Source organism: Gracilinanus agilis, chromosome 2 (assembly GCF_016433145.1).
Source record: "Gracilinanus agilis isolate LMUSP501 chromosome 2, AgileGrace, whole genome shotgun sequence".
In the NCBI taxonomy this organism is placed as follows: Eukaryota; Metazoa; Chordata; class Mammalia; order Didelphimorphia; family Didelphidae; genus Gracilinanus; species Gracilinanus agilis.
This window is the reverse complement of record NC_058131.1, coordinates 608,543,393-608,558,612: the sequence shown is the minus strand read 5'-3', so window position 1 is coordinate 608,558,612 and position 15,220 is coordinate 608,543,393. Positions and strand designations below refer to the sequence as shown.

The 15,220-nt window shown below is 35.6% G+C and overlaps 1 protein-coding gene across 1 annotated transcript in view; it reads left to right on the top strand.

The window, feature by feature from the left end:
* The first annotated feature begins 853 nt into the window (after nt 1-853).
* SH3GL3 (SH3 domain containing GRB2 like 3, endophilin A3) overlaps nt 854-15,220 on the top strand; it is an 81,010-nt gene continuing 66,643 nt past the window's right edge. The window contains exons 1-2 of the mRNA XM_044660157.1: nt 854-967; nt 4,228-4,296. Coding sequence (XP_044516092.1) covers nt 854-967; nt 4,228-4,296 — 183 coding nt within the window. The remainder of the gene's footprint in view (nt 968-4,227; nt 4,297-15,220) is intronic.

Sequence of the window (15,220 nt, the reverse complement as noted above, 5' to 3'; positions counted from 1 at the left end):
TCTACAGAAAATTACAGAACAGTAAATTACCCTCAGAATAAATCAACTGGTTAAACATTGCCAGAATTTATTATGTAAAGGCCTAAAAAATTCATTTTGAGTTTGTTGTAACCCAGTAGTCTTAACTATTCTTTTAGAGTTTGCTATTGTTGACAGTTCCAGAATTGTTTGGAGGGAAGAAGTTTTTGATTTCCAAGTGTAATTGTGAGGAAAGTATTTGGTAAATGTCCAAGTGCCCCAGAAATGTGAGTCACTTATGAGTTTTTTTTCTGACTAATGCTAATAATATTGATTGGGAATGAATGGATAAGTAAGGAAGGTATTTTATGTCCTTTAGTAGACTATGGCTTTTCATTATTTGAGATTGATCAAGTTTTATCTTTTATGAAGCAACTAATACAATATTGGGCCTCTGTGCAGTCTTACAATGGATTATTCCTATTTAAAATGTCTTACTGACTTCACATTTATGCAGTACTTGAAGACTTAACAAATCACTTTACTCCCAACAGCCCTCTACAAATTAAATAATGGAATATAGTTATCATTACCTTTATTTCTGGGGAACTGAGGCATTGAGAAATTAAGTGTCTGGTCAGGTTCACAAAGTATAAGAATATTAATTAAAAAACAAAAACTTAAGAGAAATTGAATAACAATAGCAATACAAGCCTACTTATTTGTTCTATGAGGACATGTTTATTTTCTAAATTGATAGCCAACAAAACTATTCCCATAGCTTAACTTCCAGTAAAATGTTTTCACTTTGGTTGAAAAAAAATCCATGTGGACAGTATTAAAAAATCTTACCTTCTGGCTCATTCCTGCCTTACGGCCAGTCCCATACTTAAACATGAGTAGCAAGAAGAAAGATGTATCCTCTTACAGTATCCTGGAGAGACGGAACATGGGGAATATGGTTGTGGGAGGTGATGCTTCATCTCATCATTTAGTTTTCATCACCCAGGTGAGAAGGATTAGCACATAGGAATGAAGCTGGTAAAAAGTTAGCCACCTTCCTTTGAGATGCTGGATTCAAGTAGTCATGATATATAAACCTTTACTTTCTAAAACACCATACTTATTTGGGAGTATTCTTGGTTATACTATTCTGAAAAGCCTTGTGACTTTTGAAAAAGTTTCATGCTATAAGCAAGGGAGGAAAAATGTACTATTTCCGTTTATTTTTGTATATATCAACTAGCAAAATTTCATGTACATGAGAATGTTTTCATTATTTAAAAGGTTTTAAAATTGAAAAAAAATTAAATGGAAACATTATGTTAACATAAAAAAAACCCTTACTTTCCATCTTTGAATCAGTATTATATGTTAGTTCTAAGAGCAGTAAAGGATAGGCAATGTGGGGTAAGTGACTTGACCAGGGTTACACAGCTAGGAAGTACGTGAAGCCTGGCTGTCAAATGCCTGAGTCACCTAGCCTGCCCTGCCTCCTTGCCTCCATCACATTAAATTGTGGGGACTATTTTTTAAGAACATTGACAATCTAGAGATCCTCTTCATGTGATAGATGATCAGGATGGTAGACTTAAAGCCATGCCATATACAGATTAATCAATTAAAAAAATTGGAGACATTAGAAAAGATTTAAGCACTATACATTCTCTGGCTTTAGAAAGTTCAGATGCTGCTATGTAGAAAGCTGAACTAGAACCAGTAAAATGGAAGTAGCTTCATAACACCATAGCAAAGCACTTTTTGACAATTAAAATGATTTGTAAATGGGTTGGGCTGTGTCATAAAGTAGCGAACACAGGGGAATGAAGGAATTCAGTGGAAAAGCATTAGCCTAGAGTTCAGATCTGGCCTCTTATTAGCTATGTGACTCTGGGCAAGTCACTTAACCCAAATTGCCTACCTCTTGCCACTCTTCTGCCTTAGAAGTGATACTAAAAAAGAAGGTAAGGATTTTAATTAAAAAAAAAATCGTGAACATTGTCACTGGAAGTGTTTACATATAGTCTGAATGATCAACTGTCAGGAAAGTTTGAGAGAGTGAAGCGGGGTGTGGGGGTGTGGGGGTGTGGGGGGTGGCGAGACAGAATTCTTCTTTATTGGAAAGGATATTGAAGTAAATGTTCTTTAAGATTCTGAGAGGATTCTTTGATTTAAGTATGTTTTAAGTTTGGTGATGGAATTTCCTAGGATGGTTTGAAATTAGCCATGGTACTTCCTTGGTCTAGCGTCTCATCAGACTTGAACCTAGAAGCTTTTTCAGCTTGGTAGAAACTTCCACAGGTAGAGTTTCACCAGCATGGCTGTTTTTCAAGACTCCAAGGTTACTTCATATTAGAATGAGGTATTGCAGTAAGACTTTTTTGGGTAATAAAAGTTATGTCATTAAAAGCCAGATTTCTATAAATAGATAATGTTAAAGCTTGGGGAAGTTTGGAAAGTCAGGATTTTTGCTTTTGCTTTTACATCCTACCATATTCTAAAATGGGACTTTTAGACATTAAATTAGAAGTATATTCAAACTATCCTCACAGAGAGAATTTTTCCTTCAGGTTCAATTCATCTGGTTTGAGAAAGCAACATAACTTAATTTTTTTAAAATTAAGGCTAGTTTATAAGTCTTCCATAAGTCTTCCTTGAATTAAGGCTAGTTTATGAGTCTCCCATAAGTCTTCCTCATCAAAGGAGAGGAAACACTCAATTGGAAAATACCAAAAATATACAGATTATTATTATTAACTGAAGTTTATATAGTACTTTAAGGCTTCAGATTGCTTTGTTTGACAGCATTTGAGCTTCACAAGTACTCTGTGAAGTAGTTACTACAGGTACTTTTTTCTTCCCATTTTACACATAAGAAAATTGGAGCACAAAGAGATAAATCACCTGATAAAATGTAAGTTCCTTGTGGGGCAGAGATGTCTGTATCCTAGGGGCCTCTGGCACAGAGGCACAGAGGTACTTAACTTATATGTTTTAACTGATTTATAAAGTGGTCCCAGTTACTGGACTCTTAGAAGAATGTTGAGTATATTTTTTGGAAGGTAACCCAGTCTGAAAAACATAGTCTTCTACCTGAAAATTTTCTTGGGAGTGACTTAGTGGCTAGTCAACCCTCACTATGAAAGGTAAAGGTAAAAATAAAACAGAATTGAACAATCATGGACAATAGAATTCTTTAAATAACCTCTCGATGGGGGATTGGGTCAGTTTATTTAGTTTTTTTTATAAGCCATCTAGTGGGAGATTATTTCAGTTCAGTACTTAACAGAGTGTTTGGCATATATAGTAGGGGCTTAATAAATGTTTGCTGAGTAATTGCCAAGATAAAAAAGGAAAATTTAAAAAGGAATTTAACTTTCCTTAAATTGGATACTTAAAACTATTGGGCTATGTTTTTTATAATGGTACTATTATTTGTGTAAACCAAGAAAAATAACCAATGGAAATGGAATAAGATAAAATGTAATAATTAAGGTAATAAAGATAAAACATAATATTTTGATATTTTTATTTATTGGAGAAGGAAGATCTTTTATACCTACCAAAAGGTATAAAAAGAGATTAATGCTTCTTGTGGGGACCCTGGAGTTGAGGCTATTTTTCTTTACAGATCTTTCTGAGGGATAGATTAGAGGTTGGAGGGTCACTTGGGGAGAATTCTTAGATATTTACTTCAAAGTAGAAACTTGTGATTATGTACCTAAGAGAAAAGAATCTAGCTGCTGACAAACTAGACAGGGCTTAGTAGCTTTAGTATTCAGTTTCTGCAGGCATGGGATTATGAATAGCTCCTCAAATCCCAGAAAATTAAAAAAGTTTGTTCGTTTAGAGGCAGCTCTTGGTGCAGTTGATAGATAATTGTGTCTGGAGTCAGGAAAACCTGAGTTCAAATCTAGCTCCAGATACTAGCCCGTTTGACTCAGTTCCTCAACTATAAAATAAAGATAATATTAGCACCCACTTCCTAGGGTTGTTGTGTGGATTAAATAAGATAATGGTTTTGTAAAAAGGGCTTAGCACAGAGCCTCACACATAGTAGGCATCATATAAATGTTTAATCCTTTTCTTTTCTCCCTCTTTCATTCTTTAGGACTGTGATTTGTTCTTACTGAAAAGAATCCTTTTGCTTTTTATTTTTTGAAAACTCTAGGCTTTTTTTTGACATACTGAAAATACAAGTTTTTAAAACTACTTGTTTAAATGTAATGACATGTAATATAATGTAATTATTTTCTTTTTTTTTTACAGTTCATTAGTGAAAAAATCAGTCGAGTAGAAAAAACGAAACTAGATGACGAATTCATAGAAATGGAAAGGGTGAGAAAAAATTTTCATGTGCAAATTAGATAAGATTGACATTATGAACTGAGATTCTATTAATTACTATAACTGTCTCTTGTCAGTAAAGCAAATGAGGATCCCAGGGTATATAAACCAGACCATGGGCTACAGAACTCAGATAGAGGAAATCCTTTCATAATACTGAGTCATGGTTAGATCTCAGACATACTTTTCTAATCATTTTGGGGCTTTTGTGGTATGTTGGAATTTGGAAAACTTAAAGGTGGTTTGGCAGTAGAGCCATGAAAAAGTTCAAAGGAACTTTTGAGTAGGACTGATAGAATTTTCAATCCTACTTCAGATACTGTGTGGCTCAGAATAAGTCTCTTAGCCTCTCCGGGCCTCAGTTTCCTTCTTTGAAATTTAGAAGTTGATTTCACAGCCTCTGAACTTCTATGATCCTCTAATCCTAAAAGCATCATATAGTGAGAAAGAATCCATTTGGAAAGGCTAAAATAATATGAATGACATGTTTTAGAGAGTCAAAGACTAAGAGGGTCCCAGTTACTGTTTTCATAGTGCATAAAGCACTACATAATAGTAAGATATTATAAATATAAGATAAGACACTTCTCTCCCCTCCCCTGGACCTCTGAGTATTTATGAAACAATGTAATGGAAAATAGTAGAATCTTTGTTTGGTTTAATGCAGGTGGAGAAGGAGCTAGATCTAGATAGTGTCTTGATACTTCATTTAGAGCCAAACCTCATGATGTTAAGGATTTTTAATCAGAGGTCTGTGGGATCTGTGCATAGATTTTAGGAGATACAAGAACTTGGAACTAACTTCTAATTGAAATTTAGGATTTCCTTTTGTTTTGAATGTTATGAGCAAATATCATTCTGAATAAAAATATCCAAAGGCTTTACCAGACTGATCAAGGGGCCCATGACAAAAAAGATTCAGAACTTCTGAACCTAGATTTTTTTAATGTATTTTTCTTGATCTTGGAGTTGGAGGGCTGGGTTTTTCCTGGAAACATAATTTGACTCAAAGTCGAGTTGCTTGCAATTATAGAAATATAATAGAAAGAGGCCTTTGAAGGTTAAATGTGTAAATATATGAAAAATAACAGAAAAAATAAAACAAGAAAAATAATGAGACTATGAGTAGAAAGAGTCGCCTTCATCATTTCTTATGGCACAAGAGTATTCTATACATTCCTTTCATATGCTATAATTTGTTTATCCATTCCTCAGTTGATGGGTATCCTTTCAGTTCCAGGTCTTTATTATTTCATAGGAGCTGCAATTAATATTTTTGTACATATTGGATCTTCTTTTCTGTTTTGATCTCAATGGGGTCTAGAATTACAGTGATAACATTTACTCAAAGGATATGCTCTGTTTAGTAATTCTGAAAGCATTGGCCTAAATGGCTTTCAAGAATATCTGAACCAAAAAAAAAAAAGACTGAACCAATTCACATTTTTACTAACAGTGCATCAATATGCTTTTTTTCATTGTTCCTCCAACATCTATAATTTTTCTTTTTTTTTTTTAGTCAGCATTGTCAATCTAATTGTTAGGCAGAACCTTAGAACTGCATTAATTAACATTTCTCTAATTGTTGTTGTTTCATCATTTCAGTTGTGTCCAATTCTTTCTGACTCATAGCTCATTTTGCAGATCAGGAAAGTCAGGCTAACAGGATTAAGTGACTTGGCTAGGGTCACACAGCAAATAAGTGTCTGAGGTCAGGTTTGAACTCAAGAAGATGAGTCTTCCTGACTCCAGATCTGGAGCTCTATTCACTTTGTCACCTAATTGCCCTTCTAATAATTAGTGATTTAAATTTTTTCATATGGCTGTAGGCCTATTTCTTCCCTTGAGAATTTCTTATTCATATCTTTTGACTATCAATTAGAAAATGCCTTTTAATTTGACAAATGTGATTCAGTTCCATATATATTTTAGAAATTCAACCTTTATCAAAGAAACTTATTCTAAAGTTCCCCCCCCACCCCACCCCATTTAAGCATTTCCTATCTATTCTTTGACCCAATTCTAATTTTTAGGGAAGTTATTTGCTTGAGGTTTTGTGTTTCCTTTTTCATTTGACCAATTCTACTCTTTAGAGAGTTGTTTATTTCAGTGTTTATTTTTGTCCTCCATTTCCATTTGGCCTATTCTAGTTTTTAGGGAGTTACTTTCTTCAGTGAATGCTGCCATACCCCTTCCCCCATACCTCCCAAAGCTATTAAGTCTTTCTGTCAATTCTCTTATTATTTGGTTTTTAAACTTCTTTTAAGTTCTTTTAGTGGTTCTTTTGAGGACTGACATACTTTCACACTCTTTTGAGCTTCAGATGTTTAGTTTTGGCATTATCCTTTTCTGAGTTTGAATTTTGATTAGTGTCACTAAAGTAACTTTCTAAAGTGTTGTGTTTATTTTTTTCTTTTGCTCATCTTTCCATTTATTTATTTTTGTTACCAAACCTATCGATTGAAGTTCTGCTTTCCTCCTGGGGCAGAGGGAACACTGTTCAAAGCTTGCAGAGCAGTGTTCTATGGTATTTTGGATAGACCCAGCTTTGGGTCCCAAAGTGTGCCCTTTGAGGGGTTGCCTCTGCTGACCTATTGTGGGGAAGGCTTGTAGCTGTTTTGTTCAGTTAGATTCTGCTCCCTGTGCTGCCAGGTCCCCTGTTGTCTCATGGGCTGGCTGGCTCCCTGATTCGTTGCCCTAAACCACATGGAAATGTGTTGGGCTCCTTCCCTGCTCTGCCACATTGTTGTCCTGGGTCTAGTGGCTTAAGCTTGGCTGGTCTCCAACTCTGCACTTTTGCGCTGCTACTTTGCTGCTCTGGGTAGAGTGGTTTCGGCTAGGAAGGTCCCTTGCTCTGCCTTTTTGTTGTCATTTAACATCACAGTCAGTGTTGGGTTGTCTGCATTCTGCTGGTTCCCATAGATACTGTACTCCCTAGGTTAATCTCCTTTCTTTCCCTAGTGAGATGCTTCCTTCCTGCTTTTCTTTGTTTTAGGCAATTTATTTTCTTTTTTTGTATGTGTGTACGGAGAGTTTGGGCAATTGGAGTATTCTTTATTCTGCTATTTTAGCTCCCACTATGCAACTTTCTCCCTTTTTGTCTTAATTGCTTTGGCACTGTGCAAAAATTTAAAAATTTAATGTAATCGTATTTATCCTTTTAATAATCTTGGATATTTTAGTCTAAAATTCTTCCCCTCTCTATAGATTTTAAAGGTAATTCCTTCTTTGCTCTTCAAATTTATTTATGATGTGATCTTTTATAACTAGGTCATGTGTCCACTTGATCTTATTTTAGTATGTAACTTGAGGTGTTAATCTGAACATAATTTCTTCCTGTATTCTGGTTTTCTCATCAGCTGTTGTCAAGTACTGAGGCCTTCTCCAAGTCAATAGCTGGGATCTTTGGGATTATTGAAAGCTAGGTTACTGGGTTCTTTTACATCATGTATTTAATCTATCAGAGAGTGCATCTTTAACTAGCATCAGATTATTTTGATAATTATTGCTTTGTAAGTATAGTTTGAGATCTGGTACTGCTAGATTACTTTTCATATTCTTTTCATTATTTCCTTTTTCTTGTTCTTTAATTTGACTGATACAACACTGAATAAATACATTATTATTAAATAGTATTGTTATTTTTATTATATTGTAGACCGGTCTATCTATGAACTTAAGTCTGTCATTAGTATCAAGGTAGTTTTATTTGCATAGTAGAATTCTTTGTATATCATAGTAGGTAGACTTTTAAGTATTATATATTCTATAGTGATTCTAAATGGAATTTCTCTGTCTTGTTTTTTTTGGCAATATACAGGAATGCTCATGATTTGTGTACATTTAACTTTGCTTTAGTCATTGCTTTACTTAATTTTAGTTAACCCTTTAGTGTTCTCTAAATATCTATAAACATCTATAAAAAGGGATAATTTTGTTTTTTCTTTGCCCAAGTTTATTCCATAAACTTAAATTTGTGTTAATGGTATATTTAGTATTTCTAACATTAAGCAGTTGTGGTGACATTTACGATTTATATTTTTTGGAAAAAAATCTTTAGTTTTTCCCTTTTCATATAATGCTGGATCTTAGTTTTAAACTTATCGTGGTTTAAAAAGAAAAATATCGGGGGCAGCTGAGTAGCTCAGTGGAGTGAGAGTCAGGCCTAGAGACAGGAGGTCCTGGGTTCAAACCCGGCCTCAGCCACTTCCCAGCTGTGTGACCCTGTGCAGGTCACTTGACCCCCATTGCCCACCCTTACCACTCTTCCACCTATGAAACAATACACCAAAGTACAAGGGTTTAAAAAAAAAGGAAAGAAAAATATCCATTCTTATGTTTTCCAATGTATTTTTTAAAGCAGAATTGAATATTATTGTTATCATATATTTCTGCATTTATTGATAGCCATATGGTTTTTGTTGTTTTTATTAATATGTCCAGATGTTTTAAGAGTTTTCCCAACATAGAGCTGTGTGGGATAAAATTTGTACATTATTCTCCAATATACAATTGATTAATATTGGGAATCATAGATTGGTAACTTCCTATAGAAAAATAGTGACGTTAGTTGCCCTCTACTAGGAGATATCAATCTCTCCTTTTGAAGAGTAGAAGAAACCTCTTCTCCAAGAAGTTTTATATTTATATATATATATTAGTATAGGCCTTTGATATTCTTCTTAAATATGGCTAAGAGATTGCCCCCCCTTCTTCTATTCCCATGAGAAGTTTAGGGGTGACCTAATTCCTATGAGAGAAATCTCAAAACTTACAAGTTATCATCTTGACTACATATCTTGAGAGATGTTTCAACTTGAATGCTTTAGCCCAATGTTGCCATGCTATATCCTGAGTAATGTTTCAAAGAGTGTTTCAGCTCAAGTTGTTACAATTTGATAAACCCTTGGACAGGCCTAAAACTCTGACTCAACTAAAAATTGCAAACCTAAGGAATATTCCCATACACTTGGAAATGTCAGAAGTATTGGGAAAGGACTGAGGAGGATAGAAGAAGGAGGGTAGAATAAGATATAGATGATGGGAAAGTGGAGGTAGCATTGTGTTGGATCCTTATAAAATAAGAGTAAATCTAGACATCTGGGTTCACTTCTGAGACCTCAGACTGTGGAGCCTCCCCCTCTCCCCCCATCAGTATTCCCTCACCATTGAACCCCCCCCCCCCATCTCTGAATAAAGCCACATGAACTCTGCCAGCATCAAGTCTCCTGTATGCTCATTAGAGTGATTTTTGGGGATATGAGCCCTACCCACCACCCCTGAGTGTATGTGTGTGTGTGTGTGTGTATATATATATATTTTTTTTTTCTCTATTTTGAATCTCTTTTCATTTAGATATTAAAAGCTTATTTTTGGGGGCAGCTGGGTAGCTCAGTGGATTGAGAGTCAGGCCTAGAGACAGGAGGTCCTAGGTTCAAATCTGGCCTCAGACACTTCCCAGCTGTGTTACCCTGGGCAAGTTATTGACCCCCATTGCCCACCCTTATCACTCTTCCTCCAAGGAGCCAATACACAGAAGTTAAGGATTTTTAAAAAAAAGCATATTTTTATCATAGAAGAAATTTTGGAAACAGTTTGTGTAATGGCATTAATTGTTGAATATTTGATGCAGTTTACTTATTAATTTACTTTGTCTCTTTAGTTTTTCTACCTCCTATTTGGAGTTCATTCATGACTTCAGTTTTCTGACACTGAGTTGCTTAAATTCTCATTCTTATTCTGCTTATCTGGGCCTTTTTTATTTTTGTAAATATTATTTAAGAAGTCAGTTTTATTTTCATAGTTAAGCAAAATGATTTCAAATAGTATCTTTTTTCTATGTTGTGAAGTTTCCTTTTTCATTTTTAATATTAGCAATTTTATTTTCCTCTTTTAAAAATAAAATTAGCAAACGGTTTGTCTATTTTATTTATTTAAAAATCATATTCTAGTTTTATTGTTTTTTTCTTTTCTGTTAATACTTTCTTCTCTAAGATTTATATTTTGATATTTAATATATGCTGTACTACCTAATTGCTCCTTTTCTGCCATATTAGTCAATCTGATAGGTGTGAAGTGGTACCTCAGAGTTAATTTTAATTTTGATTTCTCTAATAGTGATTTAGAACATTTTTTATATGACTATAGATATTTTCTATTTCTTTTTCTGAATACTGCCTGTTCCTATCCTTTGAACATTTATAAGTTAGAGAATGACTCATATTCTTATAAATTTGACTCAGTTCTATTATTTGAGAAATGAGGCTTTTATCAAAGAAATATGATATAAATTACCCCCAGTTTCTTTCTTTCTAATCTTGGCTACATTGGTTTCATTTGTGAAAATCCTCTTAAATTTAATGTGATCAAAATTATTTATTTTACATCCTGCATTAGTCTTGATCTCTTTATTGTTCATAAATTCTTTCATTATCCATAAATCTGACAGATAAAATATTCCATGCTATAAGAATAAAGAGAGCCAGCCAGACAGCAATGTTAGGGATGGAAAGGAGAGAGAGAGAGTCTATGAGGGAAGACTCTTTTCTAGTTCTCCCCTCCTGCCAAATATGCACTGGCTAGACTTTGAGGGGGTGTCACCCTTAAACTGGGTGACCTGGATGGTCATGCCACCCCACAGGAGTTGGGGGCAAGCCCTTTAAGATGAGGTATGGGGGACCCCAATCTGATTTTGAATGAGGGCAGGGTTCATGTAAGCCTCTCCCGAGGTCAGTCAACTTTACAGCGGGTGATCTAGCTTCAAGATGGAGGCAGCCAGACCAAGCTGTGATTCCCCTCCCCCTTGTTGTCTCTCAGACATTCCCGAATGCTATCTGACTAATGAATGTCTTTTATTAATATCAATATAGGGATTGGGGAAAGGGGTGAAGGGCAGAGGGATTTTTGGGTACTCTCTTCTCTATTTCTATGGGGTCTGTCACAGGTGGGAACATTTGGGGTTCCTACTTCTAAGCGTCTCCCCCGCCTCTTCTCCTTCTGTTTATATTTCTATCCTTTCCTATAATTGTAAGTTTGACTGGAAAGGGTCTTTCAGTAAGATTGGGTAATGGGAGAAGGAGCCTAAGAGATTGCTCCCAAAATGGAGTCCCAAAACTTAGATGACTCATTGGTTGAAGTCTTGATGGGTGAGAAGCAATGGAATGCCTTTGACCAGGGAATCGGGGTATCAGTGTCCAGAGAAAGATCCTCGGGAAGCCCTTAGGACTGGATTTGAGCTGAGATGTTCTCCTTCTCTCTTCTCTCACTCCTCTGCCAGAAATCCTCTTCCCTCCCTCTTCCCCTGGAGAATTATCCAGAACCCCCTCTGTCTCAACTGTCACCAACTGTCATGAACTGTCAGCCACTCCTTTTCTGGCTCCTCTTGTCCCATTCACCTTGCATAAATTCCATCCTTACAGTATCCTGGTTTTGTGTGGTGGGAGTTTTTTCAAAAGTCCCACTTAATTCATGCATCACTATTTCCTATTCCTATCTTATGTTCCCCCTCCCTCCAAAATAATAAATCCTTATCTTGTCTTATCATTAATTATCTATCTATTTCTATTCTAAGATGGGTTTTGGAGAGGTTGGAAGGGGGATGAGGGTTGCAATTTATATAACAGTTTTTACAGGGTACAAAGCAATTTTTTAACACGAAAAATTTTCTATTGAACACAATATCTAAGTTTACAGTGTAACAGTTTTCTTATCCTTAACTCTTCTAAGTTATTATTTAACCCATCTATAATTTTAATAGAATCTTAACTTGTTTCTACTTTTAATATGTCTATTAAGTAATGCAATACAATTATCTTATTATTCTTAGCCGTTATCAAATATGTTTAAACTACCTATGTTTTAAATGCAATGTTAATTTTTATATTGAGAATCTATTTTAGTATGTTAGTATTCTTAGTTATCTATCCAACAATACTTCTATATTTTATTCTTATGCTTTCCCTGCACTAGCTCGCTAAAATTTTTTTAACTTCCCCAGCCCTTTCTGCACTTTACCTATGTCTAATGTTCTAATTATCTACTAAATTGTTAGTATGTTACAGTATCTACATGGTTAGGGACTATTATTTACAATTCTACTCTACTTTTCCAACCTATGTTACAGATATATAAAATGTATGTTATTTACACTCTTATACATTTGTACGAGCATTAGTTCTGCATATCAATGTTAACCAAATAAAAAATCGCTTGATTTTCTTATGTGGTTAAAATCTTATGGAACTTGCAACTATTTACATTATAGACAAACTGTAAGAGGGGGAGACTAGATATTTAAAGTATGGTCGCCAGAAATCAATTAACTCAATTTCAAAATAAAATAGACCCAAGTCAGGATGACTTTTATGGTGGTTTATTTACAATTAGGAAGGTGGAAGGTAGAGAAATTGAGAGAGAGAAACTCTGGCCCAGACCAAAGGCCCGAACCAGGTAGGTTCGGCAGAGGGGCACAGAGCTTAATTAAACAAGGCTTCTAGCCACAAGGCCTCTTCCAAGAAGAGAGGCCTCCCTAAGGCTAGAGCCTCCAGAAATGCCAAGGGAAGAGAAAGAGAGTCAGCCTAATTTACCCACGTGACAATTCAAGGGAAGCAGTCTGAGGTCTCACCAGAGATCCTTCAAAACCAAGTTCAAAGCCCCAACTCCACACCACAGAAAGTTACCACCATATTTAAGAGACAGCATCTTTTGCCACTTCCTGAGTCTGTCTCCAATTTCAAGTGGACAAATGACAGCCTCAACTCTGTTTTGGACTGCCCAAAGGGCAGTCCCTTGTTTTTTTTGTTTTTTTTTAAACATTTATTAATATTTATTTTTTAGAAAAGTTAATTAACATGGTTACATAATTCATGCTCTTACTTTCCCCTTCACCCCCGGCACTCCCCCCACCCATGGCCGATGCATATTTCCACTGGTTTTAACATGTGTCATTGATCAAGACCTATTTCCAAATTGTTGATAGTTGCATTGTTGTGGTAGTTTCAAGTCTACATCCCCAATCATGTCCACCTCAACCCATGTGTTCAAGCAATTGTTTTCCTTCTGTTTCTATTCCTATAGTTCTTCCTCTGAATGTGGGTAGCGTTCTTTACCATAAGTCCCTCAGAATTGTCCTGGGTCATTGCATTGCTGCTAGTACAGAAGTCCATTACATTCTATTTTATCACAGTGTATTGGTCTCTGTGTAAAATGTTCTGGCTCTGCTCCTTTCCCTCTGCATCAATTCCTGGAGGTCTTTCCAGTTCAGATGGAATTCCTCCAGTTTATTATTCCTTTGAGCGCAATAGTATTCCATCACTAGCATATACCACAATTTGTTCAGCCATTCCCCAATTGAAGGACATACCCTCATTTTCCAGTTTTTTACCACCACAAAAATCACGGCTATAAATATTTTCATACAAGTCTGTTTATCTATGATCTCTTTGGGGTCCAAACCCAACAATGGTATGGCTGGATCAAAGGGCAGGCATTCTTTTATAGCCTTTTGAGCATAGTTCCAAATTGACAGCCAAAATGGTTGGATCAGTTCACAACTCCACCAGCAATGCATTAATGTACCAGTTTTGTCACATCCCATCCAGCATTCATTACTCTCCCCTTCTTTCATTTTAGCCAATCTGCTAGGTGTGAGTTGTTTTGATTTGCATTTCTCTAATTATTAGAGATTTAGAACACTTTCTCATGTGTGTGTAAATGGAATTAGCTTGAGCCCATTAATAGTCAAAAATCTACCCATCCTAGGCATAGAAATGATGTAATCCTAACCTCCCTTAGTGGGGAGGGGAGACGAGTTACCTACATGTGACAATAAGTAACAAATCAAGAATAAGGGACTGCCCTTTGGGCAGTCCAAATCAATGTAGAAACTGCCATTTGTCCATTTGAATTAGAGGTGGACCACAGGAAGTGATGAAAGACACTATCTCTTTAAGTAAGTTAGTGAACTTCCTGTGGGGGCAGTTGCTGTCTCGAACTGGAAGAAGAAGCATCTCCTGAGACCACGGAGAGCTTACACTCTATATTGTCACGTGGGTAAGTTAGGCTGACTTCCTTGGCCTAGCTGGGCCAATTCTAAACTCTGCCTATCTGGCTGTTGGGCCTTGTGGCTTACAGCTTCATTTATTTAGCCTTTTAACCTTCTCTCTCCGTCCAGGCTGGACTAGCCTCTCCCTTTCTCTTTATTCCTACTTTTTACCTACCAGATTGTAAATAAACTCCTCAACCCCATGCTGACTTGGGTCTGATTTAATTATGGAATCAACCTGAATTGTTGATTCCTGGCGGCCACACATTTATATATATATATACATATATATATATAAATACATGAATTTTCCTTCTTACATATGCTTATTGATACTTTTGATTTCTTTATCTGAAAATTGCCTATTCATGTCTCTTGCCCATTTATCAATTGGGGAATGGCTTGATTTTTTATACAATTGCTTTAACTCCTTGTATATTTGAGTAATTAGACCCCTGTCAGAGTTTTTTGTTATAAAGATTTTTTCCCAATTTGTTGTTTCCCTTCTGATTTTGGCTACATTGTTTTTGTTTGTATAAAAGCTTTTTAGTTTGATATAATCAAATCAGTTATTTTACATTTTGTAATTTTCTCTAACTCTTGCTTGGTTTTAAAATCTTTCCTTTCCCAGAGATCTGACAAGTAAATTATTCTATGTTCACTTAACTTATTTATAGTTTCCCTCTTTATATTCAAGTCATTCACCCATTCTAAATTTATCTTGGAGTAGGGTGTGAGATGTTGATCTAAACCTAATCTCTCCCATATTGTTTTCCAAATTTCCCAACGGTTTTGTCAAATAGTGGATTTTTGTCCCAAAAGTTGGGCTCTTTGGGTTTACAATACACTCTTGCTGATGTCACTTACCCTAAG